The sequence below is a fragment of the Rhincodon typus genome, chromosome 13, assembly GCF_021869965.1.
Source record: "Rhincodon typus isolate 14 chromosome 13, sRhiTyp1.1, whole genome shotgun sequence".
Lineage (NCBI taxonomy): Eukaryota > Metazoa > Chordata > Chondrichthyes > Orectolobiformes > Rhincodontidae > Rhincodon > Rhincodon typus.
In genome coordinates, this window is record NC_063344.1 from 61,874,395 (window position 1) to 61,886,972 (window position 12,578).

A 12,578-nucleotide genomic window follows, 5' to 3' on the forward strand; every position below is an offset into this window, starting at 1 on the left:
CCGGAAACATCAGCTTTCCTGCTCCTCTGATGCTGCCTGGCCTGCTGTGTTCATCCAGCTCTACACCTTGTTATTTCACAACCTCAGCTTGTTTCAAATTGGTTACCACTAAGGGTATAATTTTGAAGTGTGGTCACTATTGGAAACATGGCAATCAATTTGCAGAGAAAGGCCCCACAAGCAATAAATAATGTTATTTAAAACAAAATTCTTCATGAAGCGTGGGCTTCACCAGCCAGACCAGCATTTATTAGCCATTTCTAACTGCCATCAAGAAGGTGATGACCTGCTTTCCTAAACCACTGCAGTCTCACTGGTGTAGGGTGGATCCACAGTGCTGTGAGAAAGAGAGTTCCAGCATTTTGGATGCAGTGACATTGAGGGAGATATTTCTAAATCAGGATAGTGTGGGAGTCACAAGGGAATGTGCAAATGTAGCATTACCCAAATCTGCTATGCCCTTGACCTTCTGGGTGGTGGAGATCATGGGCTTGGAAAGTGCTGTTGAAAAAGCCTTACTGAGTTACTGACTAATAGACACCAAATAAACTGCTTATGAATGTTGGGTGGATACTAGGGAGTACTGTGCTGCTTTGAACTAGTGTCACAATATCCAATTGCGGGTACATACAGGGACTTTGGTCTAAAGTCTCATCCAAATGGCAGCGAAGAACAATGACAAATTGCATTAAAATAACAATCCAGACTACGTGCTCTCAACTCCTGAGCACAGTTCAAACCCACAACCTTCTGACTCCAAGATGAGGTGCCCCTTGCTGAGCCACAGCAACCCTAAGTTCTATGAAGTGATGATTTTTTCCACAGCTCCAGTACTTACATGGGTATTTCTGTGAGGGGAGGTACAAGGCAGCCTAAATGAAAGGCCTTTGGACAACCATCGCAGCAGATCAGTTTACCTCCATCTCTGCACACTGCGCACTCATCATCGTTTTTCTGTTCAGACAGGAAATCAGGAAAAGGTGTGAGAGCCAACCAGAAGTAAACTTAGGCCTGGAGGGAACCAGGGGCAACGACCTTGTAATTCTCACTCATACCTAACTTTTGTGGATCTTATTATTTATCACTGGTCATTATGATTGACACTGCTCCAAAATAAATCCAATAAAGTATCTGGTTCCTTGACTTGGCCACTAGCAATCTGAGACATGGCCTGCACTCGTGCCTTTCCTTCTGTTGACAAGCAAAACCTTTGTGCTGTCAAGCCTCCCTCAATACTCTGAGTGCCCTCAGTGTGCTCAGCCCTGGAAATATAGGGTTTGAACTCATTGTAAACTAAAAATGGCTAAGAGGCAATTTGATAGAAGTTTTCAAAATCACAAAGAGGTCTGGACTTGCATTAATTCCTGGCACCACACCCCCCCAAACCTTCAAACTAACATTTCTCAATGTTTCAAAGTCTTCATGGTCTTGTATCTCCACATCTGTAACATCGTCCAGCTATACAACACACCCAGAACTGTCTATACTTCCAGCTGTGGTCTGCTGTGTATCCCGACCTCCCTTCACCCAGCTATGGTATCCGTGCCCTCAGACAATTAGACCCCAAATTCAACCATGATCAAAGGCTGTGTATAAACGGGTTGTCATTGTTGTTCCTGCTGTTCTGCAATACCTGTGCCTGGGGTATTCCTCTGCAGCGAGTGCCCAACTTCCAGGCCTTACTCCGACTCTTCCCTCCGGGATCCTCAGGCTTACTGACAGTGTGAGTTTCTCCAGTATCCTTAATTCCCTTTTTGGAAATTCCTGAATGGAATATATCAGATGTCAATATCCTTCACAACACCTATTACAAAACCATAGTACAGAAGGAGGCAATTCAGTCCATCATGCCTGTGTCAGCCCTTCGAAGGAGTTATCCAATTAAACTCATTCACCTACCCTACTGCCAATCTTTCCCTTCCAATATTCTGCAATTCCCATTTGAAAGGTGCTGTTGACTCCTTCCATCAGCCATCACAACACACGTATGAAAATTATTCTCATCTCACCTCTTGTGTCAAGCATCTTCATGATATATCCCTGCTGATACTCAAAAAGGTTTCTCCTTATTTGCTCTGTAAAAACTTTTCATGATTTGGACTTTCCTATTAACCTCTCTCAAACTTTCTCTGCTGTAATGAGAACATTCCCTGTTTCCCTTAACATTTCATCTGAATTCAAGTTACATATCCCCAGTACTGCTCTCTTAGGTCTTGACGTCCTTCCTAAATTAGATACAGCGCTTCATTCGAGGCCAAACTAATGATTAATAAAAGTTTAGTTCAACATCTTTGCTTTTGTGTTCTAAACTTTTGTCATATTGTCACATCAAAGATTTGTGTGCATAGACCCTGAGGGTTCTGTGCCTTACACCCATTTGAAAATTATACCACTTAATCTAAATTGCTTCCCTCGGTTTTCTTACCAATTTACATTGAACTACATTTGTCTCCATTAAATTGCATTGCACATTTACTAAGCTGTGTATGGCTTCCCAAAATATTTTACTATCCTACTCAATATTGACTTCAGTTCTCAGTTTAGCATCTTCTACAAGATCATTTGGAGCCTAACTAGTGACTCAAAAGTTTAGCATAAAGTTCTTGCTTTTCTACAGTGGCAGTGTCTTTGGGTCTGCAGGATGACAGGGAGATGGAGCAGAGTCATAGAATCAAACAGCACAGAAGCAGACCCTTTGGCCCAACAAGACCACGTCGACCATGTTCCCAAGCTAAACTTCTTGCATTTGGCCTATATCCCTCCAAACCTTTCTTATTCATGAACTTATCCATATGTCTTTTAAACATTATAACGGTACCTGCATCCATCACTTTCTCTGGAAGTTCATTTCACACACGAACCACTCTCTGTGTAAAAAAGGTTGCCCCTCATGTCCTTTTTAAATCTTTTGCCTCTCACCTTCAAATGATGCCTCCTAGTTTTGAATTCCTCTGCTAGGGAAAAGACCCTTGTCATTCACCTTTCCAATGCCCAGCATGATTTTATAAACCTCAATAAGGCCATCCCTCAAACTCCTATGATTCAGTGAAAAAAGTCCCAGCCTTTCCCTTTTTTTTATATATCAAACCCTCCATTCCCATCAACATCCTGGTAAATCTTTACTGAACCCCCTCCAGTTTAAAAATATTCTTCCCATAACAGGGTAACCAGAGACTATGAAGAGGACAAGCTCTATTTGATACCCTCTTCCATACTCCTTGACAATGGCAGAAGGCTGTCTATCCAGCCTCAAATGCATGCTGCAGTTCAGTTTGCAAGCTCATCAGTGCTTTCCTGTACGCCAACTCACCAGGGTCTTCCCCTGCAACAGAACTCATCTTTGCCTCCTGAGAAGCTGAGAAATAAACCCTTCCATTGAAGTTAAGCAAGAGAAAAATTGAACTGTTTCAGGAACTACAATATGCAGTTCTGTGCATAGATTAGAGAAGTTCTTTTTTGAACAGAGAGTGCCGAGCAAGCTTTTACTAGGGTTTAAGAAAAGTTTAAGATAAGAACAAAAAGAAAAATTGGTTCCAACAGTTCAAGGGTCAATAACTGGAGGGCATGGGCTTAATAAAATTGGCTAAAGAACCAAAGCTTTGAAAATCTTAAACTGAGATGAAATAATTTTCAGAATATTCGGAATTTTAGCACGTACTTTATTTGGCTACACACAATAAATACTTTATATCAATGTTCAAGCCAGGAGCTGCCCAGAGCAAAACAAAATAGTTTTTTATGTTGTCTTGATGTTAGGAACTACAAATTCAATACTAGCCTTTAGCAGTGAATTGGATGAATACTTGTAGACAAAACTAATTGCAAGGATATGGACAATGAGTCAGAGAGTGGGATCAACTGGTTTACTCTTCAAAAGAATCAGGGCAGACTCAGTGGGCTGATTGGCAACTTCTGTATTATTTTATGATTGAACTAGTTTTTCTCTTCATTCTTCCAGCAATAATTCTCACATCAGAACCACATGATAAATTTTGTGAATAGATGGAAAATAATCTCAAAATTATTACTAACTTTCAAAACCTCACTTAAATCCCTGTTTTTTTTAAATTTATTTCAGTGATAGGACTCATTGTTTGTTGTACCTTCTTACATGAATCACTGCAAACTTTGTTTCTTTGATCTCTTTATATGGGTCATATATCTCTCCAAGAAAATGTTTATATAATTTGACAAGAGAATTGAGAAAGGGTGTGCTGAGGGTGGATGTGGTTGTTTGTTTTACTGAATTTTTACCTTCCTTTTTTATTGCTATCAGTTTTCCTCTTCAGTAATCAAATCGCCCTGGGACAAAATCTAGAACCCTCCAGCACAAAGGAACCCATTAGGACCAGGATGCCCATGGAGGCTCTTTGAAAATGGTCTCCAAATAGTTCAACTTTGTTGTTCTTTCCATGTAATCCTGCAAATTTTCCCTTTACAAGTACATCCAATTTCCTTTTAAAGTTATTACTGAATCTGCTTCTCTGATCACCCTTTTTGGCAGAGTATGTCTAACCATTAGTTCTTTTGCCTATTATTACGTCTGTCATTGAAGGTAGCCAGAGTGATATGTTCACCATTAATGGTTGCCTGTTTGTAAGCTATACATTTTTTTATTCACTCATGGCATTCAGGTATCGCTGACTGGCCAGCACTTATTGCCTGTCCCTAGCTGCCCTTGGCTTGCTGGGCCATCTGAGAAGGCAGTTGAAAGTCAACCACATTGCTTTGGGTTTGGAGTCACAATCAGGTAAGGATGGCAGATTTTCTTCCCTGAAGGGCATAAATGAACCAGATGGGTTCTTCCTGACAGTAGTTTCATGGTCATTGGTAGATTCTTAATTTCAGATTTTTTTACAAATTGAATTCTGTAGCAGGATTTGAATGCGGATCCCTGGATCATTAGCTGTGTTTCTGGATTAATAGTCTAGAGATAATGCCACTAGGCCATCACCTCCCCCAATTTTTATATATTTCAAAAATGAATGGGCAAATTGGAACATGGTACACTGAGGGTGTGACTCAACAAAGGACTGTTCAGTTTTGGGACAGCATATGGATTTGGATCTTGGAACTTTTCTCATGGATCCAATAATGTTGAGAAATGGGACAGGCATTTTCTTTAGAGTACATTGGGTTATTTTATTTAGGATGTTGTTAATTGTTTAGAATTTGAAGATTATGACAGAAGCCGTGGGGCGATTTGTTACAGGTGCCAAAAGGTGAACAGCTTTTGAGCAGGTTGTTCCATGTGGATTGTCCTAACACCTCTACAGTGAGGTGGAAGCTCTTACTTTTTTCAGCTTTGTACTTATAGAGCATCAGTCAAGCTGGAAACGGCCTCAAGGAAGAGATCTGCAATTCTATAATAATATTGAGTTAACATAGCATGGTAGGTGTATGTGCTCCACTCTGTAAGGTCTCTATTCAGCTTAATACTGTGACCAGCCACTGGAACAATTTCTCCTTATGTGCTCTATCAAAAAATCTTCATAATTCTGAACACTTCAAATTCCAGATTAGTAACATTTCATCTCAAGAAGAATCAATACACTGATCAGCCACTGTCGGGCCTTTTAAATGTCACAAATTGTAATGAACCTTACCATCATCTTGAGTTAAACTCATACCGAGCCCGGAAAAGGTAACTCTGGAAGGGAATATGGCCTGTTATGCACAATCTTTGGAAGTCACAGGGTGACACTAAGTGGTACATTGAGGCTGCAAGATGGCCTAGAAATTCTACCATTGTATACACCAAGCCACAAAATTCGCTGAGGAAGTGAGCAAAGTTTCTTTTTGCAAAACAGTTTTGTCATGTCAGCTACGGGTCAGTCATTAACACTCTTGCCTCTGAGTCGGAAGCTCATGGGGCCAATTCCCACTCCAGGAATTGGATGCAAAAATCAAGGTCGACACTTCAATGAAGTCCTAAAGGAGAGTTGCAATGTTGGAGCTGTTGAAACAGTAAATCAAGGTCCTGTCTGTCCTCTCAGGTTTGTGTCAAAAAATCCCACAGTACTGTATCAAAGAAGAGAGGAGGTGTCTCCCTAATGTCCTAGATGATATTTCATCCCTGAATCAACATCACAGTAATAGATTATCTGGTATATCGCACATTGCTATTTATGAGAACTTGCTTTGAACAAATTGGCTTGTGTGTTTAAAAATTACAATAATTACTAAACTTCAAAAGTACTTATTTGGTTCTACTTCTTTTTGGAAGATATTTAGGTTGTGAACAGTGGTTTATAAATGGAAAGCTAAAATATTGCAGATGCCTAGAATCTGAAATAAAAACAAAAAATGCTGGAAATACTCTGCAGGTCTGGCTACTTCCATGGTGTGAGATACAGAATTTACTTTACTTTCATTAGTACCATACAAATACAAGCCTGCCTTCTCTCGTTTTACTTTTTACATACAAGTCCTTGTGATCTGTAATGCACTGCGTGAAATGGTGATGGAAGTACATTCAATAACAACATTCTAAAGGAAAGTGGATAAGGGGAAAATTTGATGTGTTCTGGGAAGAGAGCTGAGATTTGGGACCAATTGTATTGTCTTTCCAAAAGCCAGTCTAGTTATAATGGACCGAATGGCCTCCTTATCCATCTTATCGTTCTACGAATCTACAAGTGGGTAGATTCTAATAAATCTCACCCCAATTTATGTTTCTTTTCATACTTCTAGCTTATAGTGCGAGAGTATTGAATTGAATTGAATTGAATTAGCTTTATTGTCACATGTACTCACATGAGTACAGTGAAAAGTTTATAAGTTGCCACCTATAGCACCATCTTAGTTACAAAGGTACTTAGGTGCAGCTTTTTCAGTTACAAGATTAGTTACAGTGTAATAATGTCACCACACACGGCACCATCTGAGGTACAGAGTACCTAGGTACAATCCATAATTACAGAATGGAGAAATGAAGAAAAACAAAGTTACATTTCAGCTATATTTGCATATTGGTCCCCTCCCGAGTGTGCATTGTGATTGGTTTAATACCTGATTCTAAGACTTGCTTGATGAGAATTCCTTTAACATTAGCATTCGAGGCAGAAAGCTCATTGGTTGCAAGATTGCTGTCTCTTTGAACTGATTGTGTTCCTTATTAAAAGGAAAGACAAAAATAAATACATACGAAAAATTTCAGGTGCAACCATCAAACAAATAGTACAATACTTCACTGAAAAAGGAAACATTTTATTGATGTACACAATAACAAAAATAAGAATAACAGAATAAGGAGATACTTAATAGCGCTCAACTAAGAGTTAACTCAATGAGAAAGGAGAGTCTCTGGCAAGGATGCATCATCCATGGCTAAATAAACAAGTTGAGGATAACATCAAATTTAAAGAAACATTGTACAAATCTGTCAAGATTAGTGGTAGGTCAGAAAATTGATCAGATTTTAAGAAACAGCAAAGAATGACTAAAAAATAAACAGAGAGAGGAATCAAAGAATGGCAAACAGATAGCCAGGTATAAAAACAGATAGCATGAGTTTCTGCAGTATTTGAATAAGAAAAAAACTGACTGAGACTAGTTTTGCTCCTGTAGATAGAACCTGGCAGAATTGATAAAGGAAAATAGGGAGATAGCAATAGGTATTTTGAATTTCTCTTCACTGCAGAAGTCTTGAAAAACTTTTCAAAGAAACCTAAAAATTAAGAGGTAGAAGGGATAGAGGAACTTCAAACAATCTTTATCACCAAAGAAGACTATTGGGCCTTAAGGCTGACAAGTCCCCAAAACCAGACGACCTGCATCCTTCAATCTCAAAAGAAGTAGCTCTTGAATTTGTACAGGCATTGATTATAACCTTCCAATGTTATCAAAATTCTGGGAGAGTCTAAGCAGATTGGAAAGGGGGGCGATTAAAAGCAGTAAACCAAAGGCCTATTAGCCCAGCATTTAAATTTATCAATGCCATCAAACTAGGAAGTAAAATAAATTGTCAAGGTTGGTGGGGGAGTGGGGTGGGTAACGCATCTACAAAAGGATATCCACAAGTGAATAGGGTATAATGTGGAAATGTGTGATCTCCATTATGGCAGGAAGAATAGAAAAGGAGGATACTATCTATAACAATTGAAATTACAGAACTCTGTGTATAGGGGGATCTTAGTGTCTTGGTACATGATTCATAACTAGCATGCAGGGTCAGCAAGTGATCAGAAGGGGAAATGGAACGTTGGCACTTATTTCAAGGCGAATAGAACCTAGAGCCATTGAAAAGGTACAGCAGAGCAGGGGACCATTCAGCCCAATTTGTCCAGGCCAACCCAAAGACTTCCAAATACCCTTTCTAATCACATCTTCCTGCGCATAGCCTATAGTCATGCAGCTTACAGCACTTGAGGTGCAGATCCAGGTATGTTTTTAAAAGAGTTCTCTGTCTCCATCACCAACTCAGGCAGCAAATTCCAGATCCCCACCACCCCCTGCATAACAAGGTTTTTCCTCATGTTCCCTCTAATCCTTCTGCCACTTAGTTTGAATCTATGAGCCCTGATTTTTGAACTCTCTGCCATTGGAAACAGAATTCTCTCATCTACTCTATCTTCATCCCTCACAATTCTGTATATCTCAATCAGAGAATCACTCTTCTCTGTTCCAAGGAAAACAAGCCCAACCTCTCATTGTTGCTATAATTCTCCAGCCCAGGAAATATTCTAGTAAATCTTCTCTGCACTATCTTCAGAGCAATTACATCCTTCCTGTAATGTGGTGACCATTCTTGAATTCAATATTAAAGTCGCGAAGTTTCACTGTAGCTTTACAGTGCCTTGGTGAGACCACATCTGGAACACTGCTCACTGATTTGGACTCCTTTTCTTTAAGAAATGTATGCAATTGTGTTAGAAACAGTTCAGAAAAAATTCACTCAGGGATAGTAACAGCTGCTGATGCTGGAGTCAGAGATAACACAGTGTGGAGCTGGAGGAGCACAGCAGGCCAGGCAGCATCAGAGGAGCAGGAAAGTTGACGTCTACTTCCTGTGTTATCTCAGAAAAGATTCACTTGGCTCATACCTGGGATGAAGGGCTTTTCTTAGGAAGAAAGGTTGAAAATGTTGGGCCTGTAATCCCTTGTGTTTAGAAGAATGAGATGCTCTCCACTTGAAATACACAAGGTCACAAGATGAATTGATATGTGGCAGATACAAGGAAGCCAGTTAACACTGAGAAAACCCACTCTTAAAATGGAAAGAGATTTTCTTTCTCTAAGAAGCTAAAACCTGTTCAAACACAAACTTGTTGAATGGTAAAGTAGGCTTAAAGGGCCAAATAGTCTACTCCTGCTCCTAAGTCCTGTGTTCACAGCTCACTAACAAAGTCCCAGTTCATTGACACACAGAGTAATATCTCACTGATACAGAGTAACATCTCACTGATACATAGAGTGACATCTCACTACACGTGGAGTAACATCTCACTGACACAGAATTATATCTCACTGACACACAGAGTAACATCTCACTGATACATAGTGACATCTCACTACACACTGAGTGTTATCTCATTATACACAGAGTAATGTTTCACCGACTCACAGAGTCATATTTCTTCGATACACAGAATAACATCTCACTAACAGAGAGGATTTCACAGACAGAATTACATTTTCATGACACATAGAAAAATGCCACTGGCAATTAGTCACATCTCACTGACACAGAGTAACATATCTTTCATACGCAGAGTAATATGTCATTGCTGCATGGAAGACCCAGGAACTCATGAAAATCAGTTAAAAGTCCTTAGGTCAGAAGATCAGTTGTGGTCAAGGAAATATCTCTGAGTGGATCCAATTCCTGCCCCTTCAAAAACATGCTCCATTCGGGCAGAAACTGACAATCTGAGCTCAAAGGCATTGGGTGGGATAATTGCATCAAATCCACCATAATTTGGCACTAAGCAGGCACATTTCTAACCTTGGGGCACATGGTATCCAATTGCAGTCACTCATAAGGTTATGTTGAGCTTCGATAGAGCTGTGGCTTTGCTTATGAAATTTGCCTTCCAAGCTGGGCATGAGTACAATGTTTGGGGGTGAGCCAAAATGTAACAGCCCCATTTCCTGAAGATCCTTGCACACTGTCACTCGATCCAACCATGCTGGAATTCAAGATTACTTACCACTTCTTTGAGGCACTCTGACAATGTTAGTGTTCTCTATTTTTCTCGCGATTCTTCCTTTCAATATCGCTCCTGAAAAGCAATATGGTTAATGTCATATTGCTGGAAAGCATTAAGTCAAGTATCCAGGTATTGTTATCCCATTACTAGGGGCATTTAAGTGGCTATTAGACAGGCATATGGATGATAGTATAAGGTAGGGGTGGAGGTTAGATAGACCTTAGGTTTAGGGTAAATGTTCGGCACAACATCGTGGGCTTCAGGGCCTGTACTGTGCTGTACTGTTCTATGTCTTATGTTCTATTACTAGATGGCTCCTAAGAGTGGCTCAGTTGATAGCCCATGAATTTCTGACTCACAAGGTTGTTCAATTCAGCATCAGTTTTGGACAATCCAGATATCTTCACTGGCATTTATCTGGCCAATTAAGGGCCTGAATTGGCCCATGGATTTCAAGACCAGGGAGCATATTTTTATGGCGAGAGGAGAAAGATTTTAAAAAGATGTGAGGGGCATTTTTTTTTTACACAGAGTGGTTCGTGTGTGGAATGAACTTCCAGAGGAAGTGGTGGATGCAAGTACAATTACAATGTTTAAAAGACATTTAGATAAGTACATAAATAATAAATATTTAGAGAGATATAAGCCAAGTGCAGGCAGGTGGGACTAGTTTAGTTTGGGATTATGGTTGCCATGGACTGGTTGGACCAAAGGGTCTGTTTCCATGCTGTATAACTCTATGACTCTGTGACACTATGATCAGTTGGGCCATCCACTCCTTGCCGACCAGGGATAAAATACCAGTAAAGGCAGGTAGGTGCCCCTCTACCACCGACTGGCCAGCTCCCAGGGAGGCCTTAACATCCCGACCTTGAGCATGATGAAGGCAAAACAATTAGAGTATTGGATAAGTGCCTGAAGAGAAGAAAAAAAATGCAGGAATATGGAGAAAACACAGAGGATTGGGACTGGCCAAACCACATTTTCAGAGAAGCAGCATGGGCTTGATGTTCAGAATAAATGCCCTGTGTTCTGTAACCATCCTCTGATTCAATCCTATCCCTGAGCTTTGCCAACGATGTGCCATCGTGGTAATGGCACTGGGGTAATAATTCAGAACCTGTGGAGTACTTGTATGTTGAGACTGTTTAATTTAGGCTGAGTAGTAATGAGTTAAAATAATATATGACTAGGAGCACAAAGTAGTGAAACTGTAGCTTTATGAAAGAGTACATATTGCTGTAACTGCAACCTGCCTTTCCCTAGTCTGAGAAGTCATGTAGGACAGATAGCAAAAAGCTAGAGCTCACAACATCTGCACACTCTTATCTTCATCGCATTCCACTTTAATTAATGTATATCTGGTTGCCTAAGTAATGACGTTGCCTGGCTAAAAATACAGTACAATTGCAGTTTGTTTTAACTTGTTTGTACCACTGTATAAATTCTGCTTCTTTTTTGTACTTGTCGGAGTCTTCGGACCTGATCTTTTGTCAGCGTTGACTCTCCGTGATATCATGAATAAAATCTCTTTGCCTTGAAGTCTGGGCCTTTGGTGTGTGATTTAATCTAGTCTCTTCGACAGAACCCTAGGGTGATATTCTGGGGACAACAGCCCAAGTACCACCACAGCAAATGGTGAAATTTGAATTCAACAAAAATCTGGAATTAAAACTTAACCCATGAGTAACCATATATTTATTGCTGTTTAAAACCTATCTGATTTATTAATTTCCCTCAGCGATGGAGATTGGCCAAAAATACCAGGTATGGCAAGTGAGACTCCAGACCAATGGCAATGTGTTTGACTCTTAACTGTCCTCTGGGCAATTTGGGATGGGCAATAAATGCTGACCCAGCCTGTGACCCTCTCATCCATGAAGGTAAAATGCCAAGTGAGCAGGCGCTGAAATTGGCAGCCCACCTGTCATATTTGGATAACTAAATAAAGGTCATTTTAACAAGTCTGTTGACATAAAGAATATGCTGCTGATGCCAAAATATGGTCAGCATGGACGGTCAAGCAGGAATGAGCAGGCTGTTGTTAACAGCCTTCACGTGGAAAGGATGTAAGGAAGGGGAGCACTTCATTTGGGAGGGGCGTTCTGCATGCATTAGGGACACCATTACCCACCCAAGATATAAGCCTCCTTCCCTTCACACTGCCTGCCCAACATAAGCTGGCTGTTTACCAACTCCTCGCCCTCCTTCCTGGGCTCTGGAATCGTTCTAAACCAACAGGGTTTAACCTTCCTGGCACAGACAGGTTCCTCCTCGTGTTCTTTCCTGCACTCCTGGCAGAGCTCACTGATGAACTCTGGCACTGAAAGGAGTGATGACGCTGCAGCCCAGTCAGATTAGCTAGAGCCTCCTCCTGAGTGAAGGGTGTAGTCCCACTGTCAGGCCATTTAGCTCACTCACAGTATG

At 40.5% G+C, this 12,578-nt stretch overlaps 1 protein-coding gene across 1 annotated transcript in view; it reads right to left on the reverse strand.

Annotated features, from left to right (window-relative positions):
- aire (autoimmune regulator) overlaps positions 1 to 12,578 on the reverse strand; it is a 49,401-nt gene that overhangs the window by 28,197 nt on the left and 8,626 nt on the right. The window contains exons 4-8 of the mRNA XM_048604129.1: positions 12,344 to 12,367; positions 10,152 to 10,223; positions 7,012 to 7,113; positions 1,634 to 1,764; positions 839 to 954 (exon numbers count right to left, since the gene is read on the reverse strand). Of these exons, the coding sequence (XP_048460086.1) occupies positions 839 to 954; positions 1,634 to 1,764; positions 7,012 to 7,113; positions 10,152 to 10,223; positions 12,344 to 12,367 (445 nt within the window). The remainder of the gene's footprint in view (positions 1 to 838; positions 955 to 1,633; positions 1,765 to 7,011; positions 7,114 to 10,151; positions 10,224 to 12,343; positions 12,368 to 12,578) is intronic.